Here is a 20,118-nt window from a genome sequence, read left to right as displayed (position 1 = left end):
TATCTATTACCTGCAACCTGCTCTTCTCATGTAATAATATACTGTGAGTATCCTTCAAGGTCATTACATAACTTCTATGATAGTCTAACATGTATGCATGGTAATGAATCAAACAATATAAAGAAACTTCTCACGAGAGGCAGTAGTTATCGCCTTATACTCACTATTGTTTGTCACTGCAAGTTTCTTTGTAATTAAGAATTAAGAAAACGTCAGAGGCCATTTTTAAAAAGATAAAATGTGTGTGTGTGGGGGGGAACATAATGCCCTGAGCGTCTGACTCCTGATAGGCACCAAATAAAATGGCCACCTCCAGGGTTCTCTTTGGTGAAGGGGAGGGGACAGCAAATCTTTACCTCTAGTCCGCCCCCACCCCACATTTGGTAGGGCAGGAGTGACAGAGGCAAATGCCTCCAGGAGAGCAGGCAGGTAACACAAGTAATGAAGCCAGGGTGGTGGGGACGGGAGGCTGGGACAAACCGGAGTGCGTGTGCCCCTGGCACCTAAAGGGCTTCAGAGGAACGCTGCCCTGTGATGTGCAGACTGGGGATTTCCAGCGCTCAAGAATGGTCTGAGATTTGGATTTTTTACGTGAAATCTACTGACTTGTAATTAAAAGCAAGTAACTGAAAACAAAGCACTGTATAGACCAAACAAAACCCATCTCCTGGCCATATTTTGTGTCAGTGCCAACTTGTGTTTAAAGGTCATTTTGCAACAACTCTGCTTCTGGGAGGGGGAAGGATCACTCTGGGCCTGGGCAAGTGTGGTGAGTGGAACTGTCCAGCAGCCTAGAGGTCCTCGAGATGAAACTGCCCATTTGAGCCAAGGGGGCCATTATTCTAGCATGATTCCATTGACTGGAAGATGAATCTGATTTCCAGCATGACACACACTGAAGGCACAAATCAACATGAGGCCTTCTGCTCCCAGTGCAGAGGGAGTTAAGGATCACAGGCCAAGACAGTGGCCTTCAAACTCTTATCATGATGCAAAGTAAGAAATGCATTTTATATATACACACATGCATGCCTCACATTACATAACTATCCATATGCATAACTGTAACAAAAGTCTACGAAACGAGGGTTATCCTCACTACATGCAATGCCTTCTGATACTCTCTATTGTGTTGATACCCTAAAAATGCTGACCATAATCCCCTACTTTATAACCCAATAAAGAGGCACAACTCAGTTTGAAAAGCAGTGGGCTAACAACTCCCACTAAGCTGTCAGCTCTACAACTTCCTCATGGTGGTTATTTTTGTTTTACCTGTTTACAAAATATCCGCAGTAACACTGTTAAAAAGGAATAAGCCTGTGTGACTCCAAAAGATCACCTACGAGAATGTTCACAGCAGCACTATCCTGATGGCTCCAAACTAGAAACTATCCAAATGCCCAAGGGAAGTAGAAAGAACAAATTGTGGTACATTCACTTAGTGTAATACTGCTCACCAAGGAGAACCAATGATCTACAACTATGCAACAATATGGATTCATTTCTTAAATGTGATGTTGCAAGGAAGAAGCCAGCACAAACCAGTACAACTGGCATGATTCCAACTGTACAAAGCACAAAAATAGGCAAAATCCATCTTAGATTGTTAGAAGTTGGGATAGTGGTTATCCTTAGGGAGAGGTAATAGCTGTTAGTGGGCATGGAGGGTGGGAGGCTTCTGGGATGCTGGGAATGTTCTATTTCTTGATTTGGGTGCTGGTTACATGGATGTGATGAATTGTGATCATTCATTAAGCTGTGCATTTGTGGGGCGCCTGGGTGGCTCAGTCGTTAAGCATCTGCCTTCGGCTCAGGTCATGATCCCAGGGTCCTGGGATCGAGCCCTGCATCGGGCTCCCGGCTCAGCGGGGAGCCTGCTTCTCCCTCTCCCATTCCCCCTGCTTGTGTTCCCTCTCTCACTGTGTTTCTCTGTCAAATAAATAAATAAAATCTTAAAAAAAAACAAAACAAGCTGTACATTTGTGATAGGTGTACTTTTCTGTATGTATATTATACTTCAATAAAAACTATTTTTTAAAAAAAAGTGCCAAAGGGACCGTGACTCAGCCACTGCCAGGCTTCAGAGCACAAACCCTGGGGGCAGAGTGAGTTCAAGCAGCTCCCCAAGGTAGAGGAGACCAGAACAGGCTGAGCCTCTGGGGCCTGGAGCAGAGAGACAAAGAACCCTGGGAGCTGTCAGGGACCAAGATGGATCCCAGAGCTCAAGAGCAAAGATGCCCAGAGGATCATTCCCTAGCCACTTCAACCCTCCTTTAACAAAAGATCCGAGCAAACCGAAGCTCACTTCTGGGACACACATACACACATGGCTGCCCAGAAACCTAGAAAAGGATGACCTCATCAAAATGTATCATTCGGTATTAACAATTCATCATTTTTTTTTTTTAAGCAGAACAAAGCAAAATTAATTCTATTGCTTCAAGGAACTGTGGCCTTAGAATGAAAGACTACAAATGAGACTATTTCCAATTCTGGAATAAATGATGGGTGGTGAGGGTACACTATGTAATTTGACCCCAAGGGACAGAGCCTCTCTCGCTGATGTCAATTGTGGTAGAAAAGGCATTCCTTTTTCCGCCCCCCCCCCCCAAGGACTTAATGTCCCTCTATACCAGGATTCCTCACCTGATGACCCCAGGGCTCCAGAAAGCTCTTTAGTCCTAGGTCATGGCCCTGGCCAGGGAGTGGACGCCTGAACAAACCATTTAATACAACCTCTGAGATTAAAGAGATATTATACCCAGAAATCTTAGGTTCCATAACTCAGAGGGCATTGAGGCCGTCCAGTGTGGAAATTTCATTTCAGACTATTAGCTCTGATATGCGAAATCCTATGAAGGGCTTATTTGATGTCTTTCTTTGTTCTTCAGATTGGTTCATTTCTATTGCTCCGTCTTCAATTTAACTGGTTCTCTCTTCTGTCATTTCCAATCTGCTGTTAAGCCCAACCAGTACATTTTTTACTTCAGATACATTTTCAGTTTCAGAATTTCCATTTGATGTACTTTTTATAGTTTCTTTTTCTCTGCTGAGATTTCCTATTTATTCAGTTACTACAATCATATTCCGTTACGTCCTTGAGCATGAAGGAGCTACTTAGAAATTCTTGTTTACTGGGGCACCTGGCTGGCTCAGTCAGTGGAGTGTGCTGCTCTTGATCTTGGGGTCGTGAGTTTAAGCCCCACATTGGGTGTAGAAATTGCTTAAATAAATAAACTTAAAAAAAAAATCGTTTTCTATGAATGCTAACACCTGGCTCATCTTGGGATTAGTCTCCAAGATTACCTTTGCTTTGAGTAGGGGTAATGTTTTCCTCTTTCTTCTTATATTTACTAATTTTAGATTACCCTGGACATTGTAAATGATATGTTGTAGAGACTCTGGATTCTGTTACACTTCCTGGAAGAGTGTCTGTTTGTCGGCTTGACTATTCTGTTGATCTGGCTAGGCTCCAACCGCAAACTCGGTCTTCCCTGCAGGGGACAGCGACTGCCTCTCTGTCCAGTTCCTAGCCTTGGCTGGGCTGCTTAGGGTCGGTCTCACACACGCACAGTTCGGGGGCCAACCAGAGAGGTGAACAGTTTATACAAAGAGCCTGGGGCTCCCACTTTGTGGCTCTTCACTTGCCAGGTGCTGCTGCAGTAGCTAGGAACTCTGTCCTCTGGTTATTCAAGCCAGTGAGCCTGAATGTTTCCTGAGTTTTAGCCATCTTGTTTGGTGTCACCTGGGGCTTGCCCTGAGGCTGATAAGCCATAAAACTTGAAAACCTATCCAGTGCCTTTGCCATTGTCCACGTGGCTCCTTCTTCCGATCTTTACCTCTGCCTTTTTGGGGGCTGCTCTTTGGTGCCTTCAAGTAGTTGTTCTTGATCATTTGGCCAACATATGAGGTTGTTTTCTATGGGAGGGTTGGTCTGTTAAGAGCAACTCTGCCATTACCAGAAGAATCCAAGCCTTGGGGTGCTTAGATAAAAATGCAGTGTCAGATGCCATTCCCAGAGGATACTGATGAAGCAGGCTTGGGGTGAGGCCCAAGAAGCCACGTCGTCAGAAGCGCTGCAGATGACCCCGCTGACACACTCTGGGAACCAGCACACATTTCCGGGCATTCCTGAGTCTTTCCGTCTCTATTCAATCACGTTGATTCCTTCTTATTTACGCATATACTCATAGAAAATCCAACTTAAGCTATGTTTATTTACCATAGAAGAACAACAAACAATGCACACTTAACAACCAGTGTTGGTGACACAGCAAAGCACAGATCCTCATGAAGGAGCATAAGCTCAGGCTTCAGGCAGTGGCCTGCAAGGCACATCATGGAGCCACGGGAATGGCAGGGAAATTCCACACAGAGTGAACTGAAGCCATCAGATCAAGAGACAGTGGGGTTGCTCTTTAGAAGAGAGCTTATACAGAAGGTTCCCTTCAGGAACCCAACGCAGTGAGCTCAAAGAAAGACAAATACAGACTCTGGTCAGATCAGCAGGGCTTGAGGAAGTCTGCAAACTGGAATTCTGGTGAATTCTGGCCCGCCCCTTATCGTGGACTAATTTTAAACTCCTCAAGGACAGACCACACCTACTTTTTTACCACTACAAGCTCAGCACCAGTACACTGCCTGATGGACTAGGCACTCAATAAATATTTGCTAAGCGAATAAAAGAAAGAAATTTTCTGGGGCCAGAGGTTATCAAGTGAGTGACATGGGTCAAAAGGCATTAGACATCAGAGAGAACAACCTCTCCATGGGGGCTCTATCGGGAAATAAACCAAAACAGCCCTAAATGGTCAGTAATTGGACATAACCAAATCTGGAAGACTGCAAAGGCTGGCCTCCCTCAATTTTCCCACCAAAGGGGAGCACTCAATTCTTGCACTTATTTTTCTTATACTCGTATCACAGGTACACTTACTGTAGAATTTTCTCGCAGTTCAGAATCTGTGGACAGAAGGCTCAAGTCACTCAGACAAAGTGAGTGATTTGTATCCTGTGAAAGAGAAAAAACTCTAACTGAGTAACAAAAAAATCAGAATTTATAGTAGCATAGCATGTAAAACACTTGATCACAATGTCCCTACGGTTCCAAATGTTAAGATTTGTTACTTGGAGAGGTAAAAACCATCCAAAGAAAGGGCTATGTGAATTATTTTAATTTTTAAAATCCTGATATTCTTAGAAGACTGTCTTATATTTCTTAAAGATGGTTAATAGAAGAGTTTAAGAAAATCTCATGACTCCGGCTCCAAGTAACAAAAGCTGTAATAATATGAAATTAGTAATATTTGTATAATTGGTTTTATCCTTTACAAAGCAATTTCACACGACCTCATCCGCTATTCATATGAACCTGAAGTATTTTATTTTATTTTATTTTATTTTTTTAAAGATTTTTATTTATTTATTATTGAGAGAGAGAGAGAATGATAGAGAGCATGAGAGGGAGGAGGGTCAGAGGGAGAAGCAGGCTCCCTGCTGAGCAGGGAGCCCAATGCGGGACTCGATCCTGGGACTCCAGGATCATGACCTGAGCCGAAGGCAGTCGCTTAACCAACTGAGCCACCCAGGCGCCCCGAACCTGAAGTATTTTATATTCCCATTTTAAGTATGAGAAAATTAATGCTAAGACTGACAGTGAACTGTCCAAAATCACATAGCTAATTAGCAGAACACAAACCCAGTGCTGATGGGAACTCCACGACTGTATCACTGTGTCCCCAGCATCCCAGGGATTCTTACTCAGCAGTACTGAGGACGTGCTTTCAAATACGACTGCCTCAGCTAACTCTGAACTCTGGATTCCTAGAATGCCAGCTGCAATTCACACACTTGAGGTGGTATCCCTGCTTACCTCATGGATCAGATGTTTCCATTCATACATGCATTCAACAAATAGTCACTGAGCGTCTACTATGTATTAGGAACTGTTCCAGGCCCAGGGATACAATAATGAACAAAACAAGGTCCCTGCCACCATAGAGCTTACATTGGGGCGGGGGGTGTGTGACAAAATCCCCAAAGAATACAAGATGATGCTAAGTGCTACGGAGGGTAAAGGGAATAGGGAATGCCAGAGCAGGAGATGCCCTTTTATTAGATCAGAGGAGGCCTCTTAGGTAAGCTGGCATTTGAGCAGATACTGAAGGAAAGAGAGCATGGGCCATGCATATCTCTGGGAAAAGTGTTCTAAGCAGAGGGTACAGCAAGTACAAAGGCCTGGAGGCAGGAATGGGCTTCCCTTGTTCGAGGCACTACGAAGAGGACAGTACAGCTAAAATGAGAGAAAGAGAAGTAAATGAGGCCAGAGAAGTGACCAGACCAGAATCTATAGGGCCCTGTGCGCCACTGTAAGATTCTGACTTTTGCTCTAAGTGATGCAAGAAGCTACTGGAGAGTTATGAACAGAGAACAGACATTATTTGCCTTATGGTTTAGAAAGATTGCCCTGGGTGAAATAGGTAAACCAGTCTGTGTCAAGGCAGAGTGGGAGTAGGGAGAAGGAGAAAGGTGTGAGGAAGATCACTTAGTGGTTACCGCAGTAATCCAGAAAAAAGGTGACAGCAGCCTGAACAAAGTTATCAGAAATGATCAGATTCTACGTATATTCTCAAGGTAGAGCTGACAGACTTTGCTGGCAGATGTGGGATATGAGGGGAAAGAAAGCAGTATCAAGAACGACTCCAAGACTTTTGGCCTGTGCCACTAAAAACACAGAGGTACCATTTACTAAGGTGGGGACCTGTAGGTGGAGGAGGTTTGGACATATCAAATTTGAGAAGACTGATGTTTTCTGGGTTGAAGAGGGAGGCTGAATATATTACTCTTCCTCAACTTACAGTGCAGCTACGTCCTGATAAACCCAGCCTAAGTTGAAAATGCACTGAATACCTAACCTTCCAAACATCACAGCTTAGCCTAGCCTACCTGAAACGCGCTCGGAACGCTTACATTAGCCTATAATTGGGCAAAATAATTTAACACAAAGCTGATTTTATAACAAAGTGCTGACTAGCTCCTGTAACTGACTGAATACTGTACTGAAAGGGAAAAAACAGACCAGTTGAATGGGTCTGGAATAGTTGGAAGTGTTATCAGTTGTTTACCCTGGTGATTGCAGGGCTCACAGGGGGTTGTGGCTTGCTCCCACTGCCCAGCATCACAAGAGAGGATCATACAGCCTACTGTTAGGCCAGAAAAAGATTCAAATCAAAATTCAAAGTATGGTTTGTACTGAATGCATATCACTTTCACACCCATAAAATCAAACCATCCTAAGTCGGGCCTGTCTGTACAAGGCTAGAGTTCAGGAAGAGATCCAGGCTGGAGATCTTTATTTAGGACTCAGAGGCAATCTAGATGGCATTGAAAGCCTGGGACGAGAGGAGCTTCCCTTTACTGGGGAATGAGCTGCGACCCAGAGAAGACGAGACCTGAGCACCATGCACTGGGGCGTCCCGGTGCTTAGGGGCTGTCACCAATTAAAGTGTCCTTGGATTGTCACATGAATGAGAAGATTGATCACGACTTAGTACAGGCAGCTTAGTAGACGAAGACTCTCAGATCTTAATGTTTTTATCTGGTTTTCCAGAAGAGGAAACTGAGGCACAAAGATGCCATTTGCCTAAGGGCATCCATCTGATCAGTAGCAGAGCTTGGATCTGAATTCAGACAGCTGAGCTCCACAGGCCACAGCCGTCACAGCTAACGTTATTTTGCCTCTCACAACACAGGGGTCAAGAACCAGGCTCTGGAATCAGACTGCCTGTCTAAATTAGAGTAATTACAAGCTTTGGATACTTAAGCAAGTCATTTAATTTCTCCTTGTCTCAAAAGTTTCATTATTGGTAATGTGGAGCTAATAATAGTATTGACCTCACAGAGCTCTTTTGAGTGAGATAATCCATATAAAAGCACTTAGCACCGAATCTGGCACAAGGTAAACACTCAGTAAATGTTAGTTATTATTACTGATAAGATACAGGGGCAGAATCTGTTTGAAGGGATCCTTTGCTATTTAAAAATTGGAAACCAGAGAATTAAAGTATGCTGTCTCTCCCCAAATCAAAATCATATTACCTACTTTAGGTAAAAACCTCATTTTTCAAAAGGAGGTCAGTATGTTTCAGTTCCTTTATCTATGAAATAGTAAGATAATAATAATACTCACTTCCCAGGTTTAAGAGACATACATAAGTGCCCAATATGTTAGAAGTAAGAACAGTAGGGGTGCCTGGGTGGCTCGGTCGGTTAAACATCTGACTCTTGATTTCCGCTCAGGTTGTGATCTCAGGGTTGTGAGATCGAGCCCCATACTGGGCTCCACACTTAGTGGAGTTTGCTTCTCTCCCTCTCCCTCTGCCCCTCCCCATGTGCTGTCGCTCTCTCTCTCTCCCTCAAATAAATAAATAAATCTTTAAAAAAAAGAAGAAGAAGAAGAAGTAAAAACAGCAAATTTCTCCTAGGACCTCTCCAGAATGGAGCTGCAGAGGAGAGGGAAATATGGTAGAGGGGCTTGGCAAAGAACAGACCAACTGTCCAAAACTGCAGAAGAATGTTCTGTGGTTCAGCACCTCCCGTCAGTGGCTCTCAAACCTTCTGGCCTACAGACAGTTCAAAAGGGCAAGGAACCTTCCAGATTCTGCCTGGTTCTCCAATGATAGATTAAACAGATGTATGAAGCAAAGCATTAATTTGTGTTCCAAACTCAAGTACAGATGTACACAAATGAGAAAATAAGACCCTTTTAGAGCATCTGGCTGACCCATCTGAGACCTCTGGTTACAAGGCACCTCTTGCACCATATGTGATGGGAAGGAGGCAGAGCCGAATCAAAAGCTGAAGTACAGGGCGCCTGGTGAAATTTCTGGCTTGCACCATCCTGTCACAAAGACACAGATCTTGACCCTGATTTCTTCCCTCTCACTGACGGATACATAGAGAAGACGTTTTGACCTTTTATTTTAATATACAAACAACTGTTGCTGTTCCATGTTGCCCAGATCAAAACAAGGGACAAAACACCACGCACCTCTGATCCATTGTGATTTGGAAGTGCATTGTATGAATGTCCTTTGTTATCGTGACCTTTCATGTGACTTTTGAGACTGTACTGAGTGCTGAATGTTTTCTCACAGCCATTACTGGGGCAGAAAAAGGGTCTTTCACCTGCAAGAATGACAAATAGTGTTAATATTCCCATAGTCATTTCACTGGATTCAGACATCTACTTTTCCCTAACAGAGGGAAGTAAATATTCCTGAGGGTTCAGGTAACAGTTGTTACAAGTTGGACAAATTACATGTTAACCATTTCAGTCCTAAAACTGAATGTAGAACAAACATAGCCTGCCCTGGCAAGTTTAAAGAGAAGATATGTTTTTCCCCCCTCAGCTTCTTCTTTTGAGAATCTCTGCACTGGTTTCATTTCTTAAGGTTGGATTCCTGAGTCCAACCTTTAGATCCTTTTACCTCTGGAAGAAACTCAAACATTATAGGTGAATGCTAAGCTGATTAGGCTTGCTCCTTCCACGAAGCTCTACAGGTCCCAAGGGAAACACAGATATTTACTGGCTTGATGAAGGTTAAGAGGAAAACTACAAATCAGCCTAAACTCACCAGTATGTGTACGGACGTGAGTTTTAAGGTGGTGGCTTGCCGCGAACGCCTTCCCACAGCCATCATGATCACACCTAAGGAAGTTGTTTAAGCAAAAGAAACAGCAGTCATTAGGGAAACAGGTCTTTGTCGTCACCATCTCTTATAAATACAAGCTCAAACTAAAACACATGTTCAGAACACTGAGGTCTCATCGAGGAAATTGGTTTTAGAGATGGGAAATGAAGACAGGTCACTGGAAAAAGTGACAGATCTGGGAACAGAGGGAACTGATGATCCAGGATAAATATTTCTTGTCCTACAAGTAAGTCACATGTTGAGAGCTCTGACAATAAAAGTCTTTTGATGAATTACTTAACAGAATTCTATTGACAATCCAGAGCTGATATGGAAAATCTACTGCCAGTGGAATACCAGGGATGTCAATAGTGGGGACAGAGGCTCTCACAGAGGCAGGAGGCCTAAAATATAACACTACAACAAAATCAGTCCCAACTACATTGACCGTATAATATAGAATGTATAGTGGCTGTAATGACTTACTTATAATCTCAGTGTCAAGATCCATTTCTTTCTCTTTTACTTTCTTGATAACCAGAGCTAGAAGTAATCTCTCCCTCCTGAGAACTCCTGAGGCATTTATCTATGTGCTTCTTTTATGGCATCTGTCATTTCCAATCTTATTTTATCTCTACGTGTATACATTTGTTATCTGTTCTCCTAGATTATAAACTCTTTGAGGGCAGGGTCCAAGTAGTCCTTTACATCTGCTGTAGTTCTTGCACACAGCAGGCATTCAGTAACTATTTATATGAATGAATGCATTTTCTTGTAAGCCAAAGTATTTTATTTCTTTAAATAGAAAGCTTCTCTGGAGCATTTTACTTCTTAATTATATATAATCATGTGTCTAAAGCCCCATCTAATATTCAAGAAAAATTAGCAGTTTTAATCATCAAAAAATGCATGTGATTGAATAGAAATTAGAGTCCCCTCAACAGCCCTATGGGGGAAAAAGTAACCCAAGCGTCGCAAAATGTGGAGAGTAACCAACTAGGATTTAAATACTCTTACTTTCAGGGGTACCTGGCTGGCTCAGTCAGTAGAGCATGCGACTCTTGATCTCAGGGTTTTGAGTTCAAGTCTCATGTTGGGCATACAGCTTACTTATTTACTTACTTACTAACTAAATAAATAAATACTCTTGCCGTTAGAGGGGCTATGACTCAGGAATGAATCTTTAATTTTATTTTTTTTTAAAGATTTTATTTATTTATTAGACACAGCGAGAGAGGGAACACAAGCAGGGGGAGTGGGAGAGGGAGAAGCAGGCTTCCCGCAAAGCAGGGAGCCCAGTGTGGGGCTCGATCCCAGGAACCTGGGATCATGACCTGAGCCGAAGGCAGACGCTTAACGACTGAGCCACCCAGGCGCCCCCAAATCTTTAATTTTAAAACACCATTCCATTCAGTTGATGTTTAAGAGTTGACTGCCCCTGAAGACAGGGGCACCATCTAACGATCTTGATAAGGAGAGGGGGAAGGTAGCATATTTGATGCCATGTACGTAACAGCAGTCTCTCCTGCCACAATTCAGAGACAATGTTTATGGGCAAGTTTTCAATAATACATCTATATTATATTTAGGGGAAATCCTTACAAACTGATGATCTTATTTAAAAAGTCATATAGGGGCGCCTGGATAGCTCAGTCGTTAAGCGTCTGCCTTCGGCTTGGGTCATGATCCCAGGGTCCTGGGATCGAGCCCCGCATCGGGCTCCCTGCTCCACGGGAAGCCTGCTTCTCCCTCTCCCACTCCCCCTGCTTGTGTTTCCTCTCTTGCTGTCTCTCTCTCTCTGTCAAATAAACAAATAAAATTTTTTAAATAAATAAATAAATAAGTAAATAAAAAAGTCATATAATCATCCCAAAGTTGTTTTTGAACCCCTATTGAATGCCCAGACCCACACTCTACACTATGAGCAGAGAAGAAGGTAGATGATACAAGCCCTTCCCTCAAGGTTACCCATTTACACGTGGATGTATTAAATATACATACATACACATGTATATATAGATTGAAATACAGACAAAAATGGATGCTCCTATATGTGTCAATACACACGTATTACAAGGCAACAACTAAACAAGCCACAAAATAAAATACCTGCATTCTTACCCCTCATCTCCCCTCTCATCGCCTCCTCTCCCCACCTCGATTTTTAGGTAGCTCTCCCTTCCGTTGTGCTCAAAGTCGTTTGAGCACCTCGGTCTCATGTACTGTCTGGTTATTGGGGGTTTCTTTCTCACCAGACTACGTGCCCAAGAGAAGAGCGTGTGTCTTAGTATTTCTCTAGCACCGATGAAAGTGCCTCCCACCTTAAGTGAGTTTCAACAACTGCTCGTTGAAAAAGGGAAAGCATGAGGCAGAAAGGCTACCACCAGAGTCCAGAGTAAGGATGCTCTTAGAACCCATCGCCACGCCTCCCGTGTGTGGCAGTTGGTTGTAGCTGCCAAAGAACTAGCGGAGGGAATTTTCTTTCCGCTTTGAAAAATGTCAGGGCCACATGAAGACACCCAGCTGCAACCTGGTCAGCGACAAACAGATGACAGTAAGACTTACCGAAATGGCTTTTCTCCTGTATGGGTTCGAATGTGCTTCCTCAGATCACTGAGTGTGGTGAAGTACTTGCTGCAGCCTTCGGATTCACAGTTAAACGTTTTCCCTGTGTGAAGCCTCTGATGTGCTTTCAGCCTGCGAGACAGTCCAGAGACAAAGTCCCTCTGTCATTTGCATAATGTACGAAAGAGCCTCCCCTCCCATGTCAGCTTAATGTGCTTCAGGATTCAGTGCCTAAGAATTCCATATCCATAATATATTAGTATCCAAAATTTTTTGCTTGAAGAGAAATTCAGAGAAGTATGTAGCCTAGTGGTAGGAGTGTGACTGTGCAGCCAGAGTGCCTGGGACTCAAATCCTGGTCCCACTTCCTACTGGATGGGGGAGCCTCGAGCCAGTTACAAAACCTCTCTGTGCTTCCACTTACGTATCAGCTCTGTGAGGATTAGAACTCAGGACAGTGCTTAGCACACGGTGAGTGCTTCCTAAGCGTTAGCTATTGCCACGTTTGTTATTTTAGACCCAAAGTTGAAGACTAATAGAAGTCTCCTGATACAAACGGTGTACAAGAGAACTGGCTAATGAGTGGTAGAAAAAAGTTATCTTCAAGGTGAGGAAGGAAAGAAAATGACAGAAGCCTCTGTACAAGACCCTGAGCCAAGGGGAGGCAACAGTACAAGTATTAAAATCCCCAGGCCAGTATGTCACTCCCGGAGATACCAATCTGAACACGAATGTACTATCCTTTTTAACCAACCCCATATATGTCAATCTTTAAGTAACAAGTTCCTCCAGCGAATTTCAAACAGTTGAGAGCACAGCTGTGCTCTTTATTTTATTTTTTAATTTTATTTTTTTAAGTAGGCCCCATGCCCAGTGTGGAGCCCAGCACGGGGCTTGAACTCACGACCCTGAGATCAAGACCTAAGCTGAGACCAAGAGGCGGACGCTTAACGGACTGAGCCACCCAGGCGCCCCCCAGCTGTGCCCTTTAAAGCGCTGGAAGTGCCCATCTGCACAGGGCCAGGAGAGGGCTCTGCAATCACAAGGCCAGGGTCAGGGGTTGGAGGAGAGGCCGACCTGTACAGCGTGTTGAATGCCTTCTCACAGCCCTGCACGTCGCACTCAAATGGCTTCTCCTTCGTGTGCACTCGCACATGGATCCTGAGGCTGTAGGAGGTGAGGAAGGCCTTGCCACAGCCCTCCTGATTGCAGACAAAGGTGTACTCTCCTCGGTGAGTCTTCTGGTGGGTGCGCAGGTTGCCTGCTGTGCTGTAGGTGCGGGGACAGCCCTCAAAGGTGCACTGGTACCGCTTTACCTGGCAGACAAAGGACACCTCATCAACAGGACAGAAGAGCTGCCCGGGGCCTAACTCCCCCCAGAGCCTGGCTCCCAGGAAAGGTGGACACACAGAGGTCCGTATCATAAACACAGAAAACAACCTCTAACAACAAAGTGGGGAAATCTTCCCCTTGATCAAATCACGCCAGAACAACAAATAATAAGTCACAGGGATGAGATAAGCTTGTAGGCAGATGAATATTCTAAATGAATATACTAAGGGGGGTTTTCAAACTCTAGCATACATCTAGCCTCTAAAGGTAGGCCCACACTGTTACAGTTACCTATACTGAAATAACATTTGGGCTTTGGTTTTTTTTTTTTTTTTTAAGATTTATTTATTTATTTTAGAAAGAGAGAGAGAGAGACTGAGACTGTGTGTGCAGTGGGGAGGGACAGAGAGAGTCTTAAGCAGACTCCCCACTGAGCGCGGAGACTGACACGGGGCTCGATCTCATGACCCTGAGATCGAAACCAAGAGTTGGACGCTTAACGACTACACCACCCGGGCGTCCCTTGACTTTGTTTTAAGGCTTGATTAAACACCCTGCTTTATGGCACCCCACCTTGATTGGAATTGACCAATGTCAAACTGGGTCTAAAACATCCTGACATTGACATACTCAGTCATCAAGTGGTATCTCCCTAGCATAGTTTCCACTGCAAAGTTTCAAGTCTATGAAATGAAAATACTGTATCGTGAATTTCTTGGATTATTTGCTGGTATGACATTTCTCAAAATGCCAGCCTCTCGGTTTCACTTTCACCGCCAAACTTCTTGAGAGGGTGGCATACATGTGTGCCTCCCTCTCCCTCGATGCCCACATATTCCTTAACAACTTGGCAAGCTGGTTTCACTGCAGGAAATTATTCTCTTGCACTTCCCAGTGGCCAAACCCTTCCATCCTTCTCCATTTGCCTTCACTTATTTGCAAACCTCTTGCATCGCCCTCCCCTCCTGAAAACTTGTCCTTCACAGCACAGCAATTCCACAGGGCTCTCTTTATCTTCTTCTCCTCCTCCTCGAAGCCACGCCTTTCCCTTCACCTTGATATGTAGGTTTATTCTGGAACTTATCTCTCCCCTCCCATGCCTGCCCCAGTGCAAGGGAAGCAGCCTTAGACGGGGCTGGAGGAGACTGAATTTCTGGCACTTATGTTCAAGACCTTCCACAACCCATTTTGCTTCTCTGAGCCTCAGTTCTTTATTTCTCAAATGAGTATTAATGCCTACCCTGCCTGTCTCAATGGTGCTGTGGAGTGGAACGAAATGAGATCAAACATTTGTGAAAATACGTGGTGAATGATCTGATGCTGTACACACCAGGGTGCTAGTATTGTCTCCTCTTCAGCTTTCACCAACATCTTCATCCTTTGACCCGACCTTGCTCCAAAGCCAGTCCACATCTCCAACTACACTATTAGTATTCATCCCAGTTACTGAACTCTCAGGTCCCAGGCAACAAGCTAGATACCGTATCAGATAAACAAGTGAACAAGACAAAAATCTCTGCTTTTAAGGAGTGCCAATTTTAAGGAGGCGTATGTGCACAAATTATTATAAACTATGCTGAGCCCAACAACAGATATTTGCCCAAGGTGCCTAGGGAATATAAAAAAGGGAAACCTAACTCTTCCTGGAAAGACTAGAAGTAGTAAAAGGCTCAGAAGCTGAGGTCCTCTCTCTGAAGTGTTTTTTTCACTTGCCTGTTTGTTGTAGGGATAAACTGAAAATGTGTTCCTCAGACAAACCAGGAAGAGAAGGGGAGTCTAGAAAGTGGTGACACAGGGTGCCTGGATGACTCAGTAGGTTAAGCATCTGACTTCAGCTCAGGTCACGATCTCAGGGTTGTGAGATCGAGACATCAGGCTCCCTGCTCAGTGGGGAGTCCGCTTTCCTTTTCCATCTGCACCCCCTCTCAAATAAAAAAAAAAGAGGTGACACCTTGGGAACTGCACGGAGAGAGGAATGAGTGTGCTGGTACAGTGAACCACAAACATACCTGCAGTATAGAAGAGGCTATAAGGAGAAGGATCTAGAAAAATAAGGTGAGGCCTCCTTAGTCAAGCTATGGAGTAGAAGAATAGGACAATGGGGGCTCACCAATGGGTTTCAACCAAAAGAGCAACATATCAGATCTGCAGTTTAGGAGAGATCCTTCTGGTAGCCTAGTGGAAGATGGACTGGAAGGGTAAAAGAACAGAAGAAGGCATAGAGACTAAGAGAAGAGGGACAATAGTCCAGGAGGGGATGAGAAGAACCTGAACGGGGAAGTGAGAGTGGACAGTATGAGAGATGAATTCCAGAGAAATTAAAGGGGGAGGAATGACTGGCCATAGTGGCAACTGGGTGCAGAGAAGCGGAAGGGGTTAGGGAGAGACAAAGTCGAGGTCAGGAGTATGGCCTGGATGACTAAACAGATGGTCACACCACCAAGCTGGGGCTGGATGGAGGGTGGAGAAGAGATCATGAGTTGGCTTTGAGGTGGTGCGAGGACTTCCCGGTAGAAACTTCTAGTAGATAGACATACAGGCTGCAAGCTGAAAGGAAAGCCTACGGCAGGAGTCATCAGTACACGTAGATGACTTAACCTGTAGCAGGCCCTGGTTCAAGCCCAGCTCTGCCACTTACTCTGTAACCCTGGGAAAATTACTTAAGTGCACGAAGCCTCACTTTGCTTATCTATAACATGGAGAAAACAAAACCTATGTTTTTAGGTTTGTTGTAAGGATCAAGAATAATTTGTGTAAACCATTTAAATATAGTGACAGGCGTAGCATAGGCATACAATAAAATAATAGCTCTTGTAAGAGGACAAAGGCTAGACCTCGGAAAGTCACCAATGTGTAAGGTGCTGGTAAAAGAAGAGAAGCCACTGAAAGGTGAGTGGGGGGAGGGGAGGGGAAAACAGGAAGAGATGCCAAGGAGAACGACGGCACAGAAGCCAACAGAAAAAGGATCTCAAGGAAAAAGAATGATCCAAACATGAAATGTCCAAGAAAATAAGGAAGACAGGACCGAGGCAACTCCTGGATCCAACAGCTAGGAATCACTAATGGCTTAGCAAGGCTAGTTTTAATGGACTGCTGGGGCCCGAAGTCTGGAGGAAGGTGAATAAACCAAAGGTGAAGTGGAGGTAAAGATGAAAGATGGACAGCAGCAGCAAGAGAGGGCTTCTGAGTTGATGAGGATTTTTCTTTCTTTCTTTCTTTTTTTTTTTTTGAGTAGGGTAGGTCCTGAGCATATTTGGAAGGAGAAAGGTCCCAGAAAAAAAGAGAAGCTGAGGATCTGAGAAGAATATAAAAAAGAGAAGGGTATTTAAAAGGCTAGTGGAGGGGCGCCTGGGTGGCTCAGTCGTTAAGCATCTGCCTTCAGCCCAGGTCATGATCCCAGTGTCCTGGGATCGAGCCCCGCATCGGGCTCCCTGCTCCACGGGAAGCCTGCTTCTCCCTCTCCCACTCCCCCTGCTTGTGTTCCCTCTCTCGCTGTGTCTCTCTCTGTCAAATAAAATCTTAAAAATAATTAATTAATTAATTAATTAATAAAAGGCTAGTGGAGGGAAAAACCTCAGGTGGGAAGAGGGACAGGCAACTTGAGAGCAGAGACGGACTGAGGTAAGGACAGGTGTGTTCAAGGGTGTACAAGGTTTCCATAAAGGGCCAAATGGTACATATTTAAGGCTTTGTGGGCCATGCAGACTCTGTTCCAACCACTCGACCCTGCTGCTATTATGTGAAAGTAGCCATAGACAATATATAAATGGACAAGCCAGGCTGTGCTCCAGAAAAACTTTATTTATGGACAGTGGAATTTGAATTTCATATCATTTTCATATATCACGAAATACTGTTCTTGTTCTGATTTAAAACAAATCATTTAAAAATGTAAAAACCACTCTACAAACACAGGCATCTGGATGGACTGGGCCTGTGGGCCACAGTTTGCCAAACCCTAAAACCTGTGGGTGTGGGGAAGGGAGGAGCCCTAACTCCTCCCGTCTCCCCTCCCACTCCTTGTCTCATCTGTCCAACCCCTAACACAGTCTTGCACAAGTGCTCCCTCACTTTTCATTCCGCAGCCTTCCCACTACTACACAGGAGGTGCTCCGTCAACACTTGATGACAGCAGAATGACTGACCCCGAAGTCCAGGTGTTTTCGTGTCTCAGTGCCTACGTCTGAAGCCAATCGTTCCCAGATTTGTTCTACAATGTATTCTCCACATGCCACCTCTATGCTCAGATGCGAACGTCCCTTCGCCTGATATTCAAGGTCCACCCGTAGGTGTCTTCTGCTTTCTCCCCTGTGACATCACCAGCCCAACAGGAGGCTCTGTGGGCCTACAGGCAACAGGACCCCCCTTCCCTAATCGCCACAGTGAGTCCCCACTCGCCTGCCTCTGCTCTCTCCATTCTCTCTGCTGGAAGTGCGTGCTTCCTTCTCTGCTTTTCTGAGTCTCTCTCTTCCTTCCATTCAGGCCTCACTACCTCCAAGGCGCTCCACGATCAACACACGACGAAGTGACAGTGCCCTTCTCTGAATTCCAATCATATTAAACTATACCACTTATTTGGCACTTAGCCTGTGTTGTTAATTTTCCTCTCGTGCCTATATCCTGATTTCCCATCAAGACTGAAAACCTCTTTGGTTCTGCCAGGCAGAGATTTCAAAATAGTCACCGACCAGGAAGGAGAAGCGGGACCGTGGCTGCTGCAATAAAAGAGTAGCATGTCTCAATAAGAGCGCGTCAACAATGGCGGCTGATAAGAGCAGACTCTCATTCTTAAGATGCGACAGCAGTTGGTCACTTTATAAGGAACAGTGCAATCAATCATTAACTACCCCTCCCTGTCTCCTTGCCCGGCCAACCCTATTCCCGTCCAGGATTTTCACTTGGCCAACTCAAGCTTCCATTAAAAGCTCCTTCCTCAAGGAACTGTTTTACATCATTAGCTCTTTGGTTGGTGGGCACGGCAGTAGCTGGAGAACATGAGGCACTAAATAACTAACTAAATAACTACTTGTTGAGTTAAATGCAGGAATGGCTACTCTCCTGGTGGGCTGTAGGCTCCATGAGAGCAGGGCCCACGTCTGTCTCAGTCACAGCCTCAGGGTCTAGCCTGGTGGAGGAGTGGCACCACATTCATATTTGTTGAATGAATGAAGGATTGATTACACAAACAAACAAAAACAAACCAGCAGGACTTAATGCTGAGGAAAGTAGTGACAAAGGGTGACAAATGACAAAGGAAGGATGGTCAGCTAGGTCAAATGTAGCAGAGATGACTATTGAAGCATTTCTTGGGTTCACCTGACTCGCCAGATCCTAAGCGCCCCAGCAAGATTAGCTTCACTGGAGGGGTAGGACTAGAAGCCAGAATGTCACAGGCTGAGAAGTCAGGGAAAAGCAAGAAACTAAAGACCATGAATATAACTACTCTCTCAAGGAACTTGGCTGAGAAGAGAGAGGAGAGAAAGTTGGGAGAGGACAGAGACTGGGGAAGGTATTTGTGTTTAAAGGTAGGGGAGACAGGTTGACTGACAAAGCCAATGTGTGCTCCCCGATAACGTGCTGAATAGACGAGTAATCTCTTACCCCATCAGGAGGGAGGCCGGAAATGGAAGTCATTATTCTGGGTCTTTCAGAATCATTTTTAAATAGCACCAAATTTCACAAAAGGGAAAACTAAACCTCCTCAAACTGGATCCAAACAGGAAGTTGCAAAAAACACGTTAAGTTTTCATGGTTACAGAGAAGAGGAACCGCAACATATGGTACATTTGAATACAAGTAAGGTTTATCATGATTTCAAAAAATTATGTCACAGGGATTATACTGTCCAAGGTGCTAGGCATACAGAAAAAACAGTCCCTGCTCTCAAGGAGCTCAATGTCAAGAGGAGAATCAGACAGAGAGACAAGACCAATACGATATGAGAAGTTGTGCTGATAATGGATGTGAGAATAGAAGTACAGGGAAAAGCATCTAACTTAGACTTGGGGGCCAGTGAGAAAGGCTTCTCAAAGGAAGTTATGCTCAAGCTGAATCTAAAGAAAGAGGTGACGCATAACTCACCTCTCAAAATTAACTAGCATTATGTATAATATGAACGTAAATATCACTGACGATTCCACTGGATAATAAAGAATGCGTTTCTCTAAAAGAGCTGAAGAATTGCACCACTTTAACTTTCCTGTGTGGCCTCTAACACTTGTTGATTACTAAGGTAAGGAGCACGGAGGGGTGCAGAGTAGGCTCATTGAGGATAGGGTCTAATGTTATAATGGGCAAGAAGCATGAGCTTTCAGAGAACTGAGAGCGGTTTACAAGGTGTTCTGAGTAGTTCTAGAATAGAGAAATAGTTAACAAAGATGACAGCCTGGTTAAGTAAACAGAATCAAAGAAGGAAAGGTAAATGAAACAAGCAAAAATGAGAAAATTAAACACTGGACTCCAGGAGACAAAAGCTTAAAAATTTTCAGAAAGGAAAAAAGGCTGGGTTTCTGCTGGAGGAAAAAGA

General features: G+C 44.3%; 1 protein-coding gene and 1 long non-coding RNA gene across 6 annotated transcripts in view; one reads left to right on the top strand and one right to left on the bottom strand.

Moving 5' to 3' along the window:
* The window catches only part of MTF1 (metal regulatory transcription factor 1), a 41,515-nt gene that overhangs the window by 11,945 nt on the left and 9,452 nt on the right, over nucleotides 1-20,118 (bottom strand). For 4 of the 5 annotated variants that reach the window (XM_036119040.2, XM_036119041.2, XM_078073394.1 and 1 more), the window contains 5 exons: nucleotides 13,338-13,576; nucleotides 12,261-12,392; nucleotides 9,639-9,712; nucleotides 9,053-9,189; nucleotides 4,940-5,014 (listed from right to left, as the gene is read on the bottom strand). In XM_036119040.2, coding sequence (XP_035974933.1) covers nucleotides 4,940-5,014; nucleotides 9,053-9,189; nucleotides 9,639-9,712; nucleotides 12,261-12,392; nucleotides 13,338-13,576 — 657 coding nt within the window. Of the gene's footprint in view, nucleotides 1-4,939; nucleotides 5,015-9,052; nucleotides 9,190-9,638; nucleotides 9,713-12,260; nucleotides 12,393-13,337; nucleotides 13,577-19,193; nucleotides 20,099-20,118 lie in introns of those variants that run through there. The other variant, XM_036119044.2, reaches the window with a different exon arrangement.
* On the top strand, nucleotides 17,549-18,529 carry LOC118552550 (uncharacterized). Its single transcript, XR_004925592.2, has 2 exons — nucleotides 17,549-17,974; nucleotides 18,075-18,529. It is a non-coding gene; the product is annotated as an uncharacterized LOC118552550 (long non-coding RNA).

This window comes from Halichoerus grypus, chromosome 5 (assembly GCF_964656455.1).
Source record: "Halichoerus grypus chromosome 5, mHalGry1.hap1.1, whole genome shotgun sequence".
Lineage (NCBI taxonomy): Eukaryota > Metazoa > Chordata > Mammalia > Carnivora > Phocidae > Halichoerus > Halichoerus grypus.
This window is presented reverse-complemented; position numbering and strand designations above follow the sequence as displayed.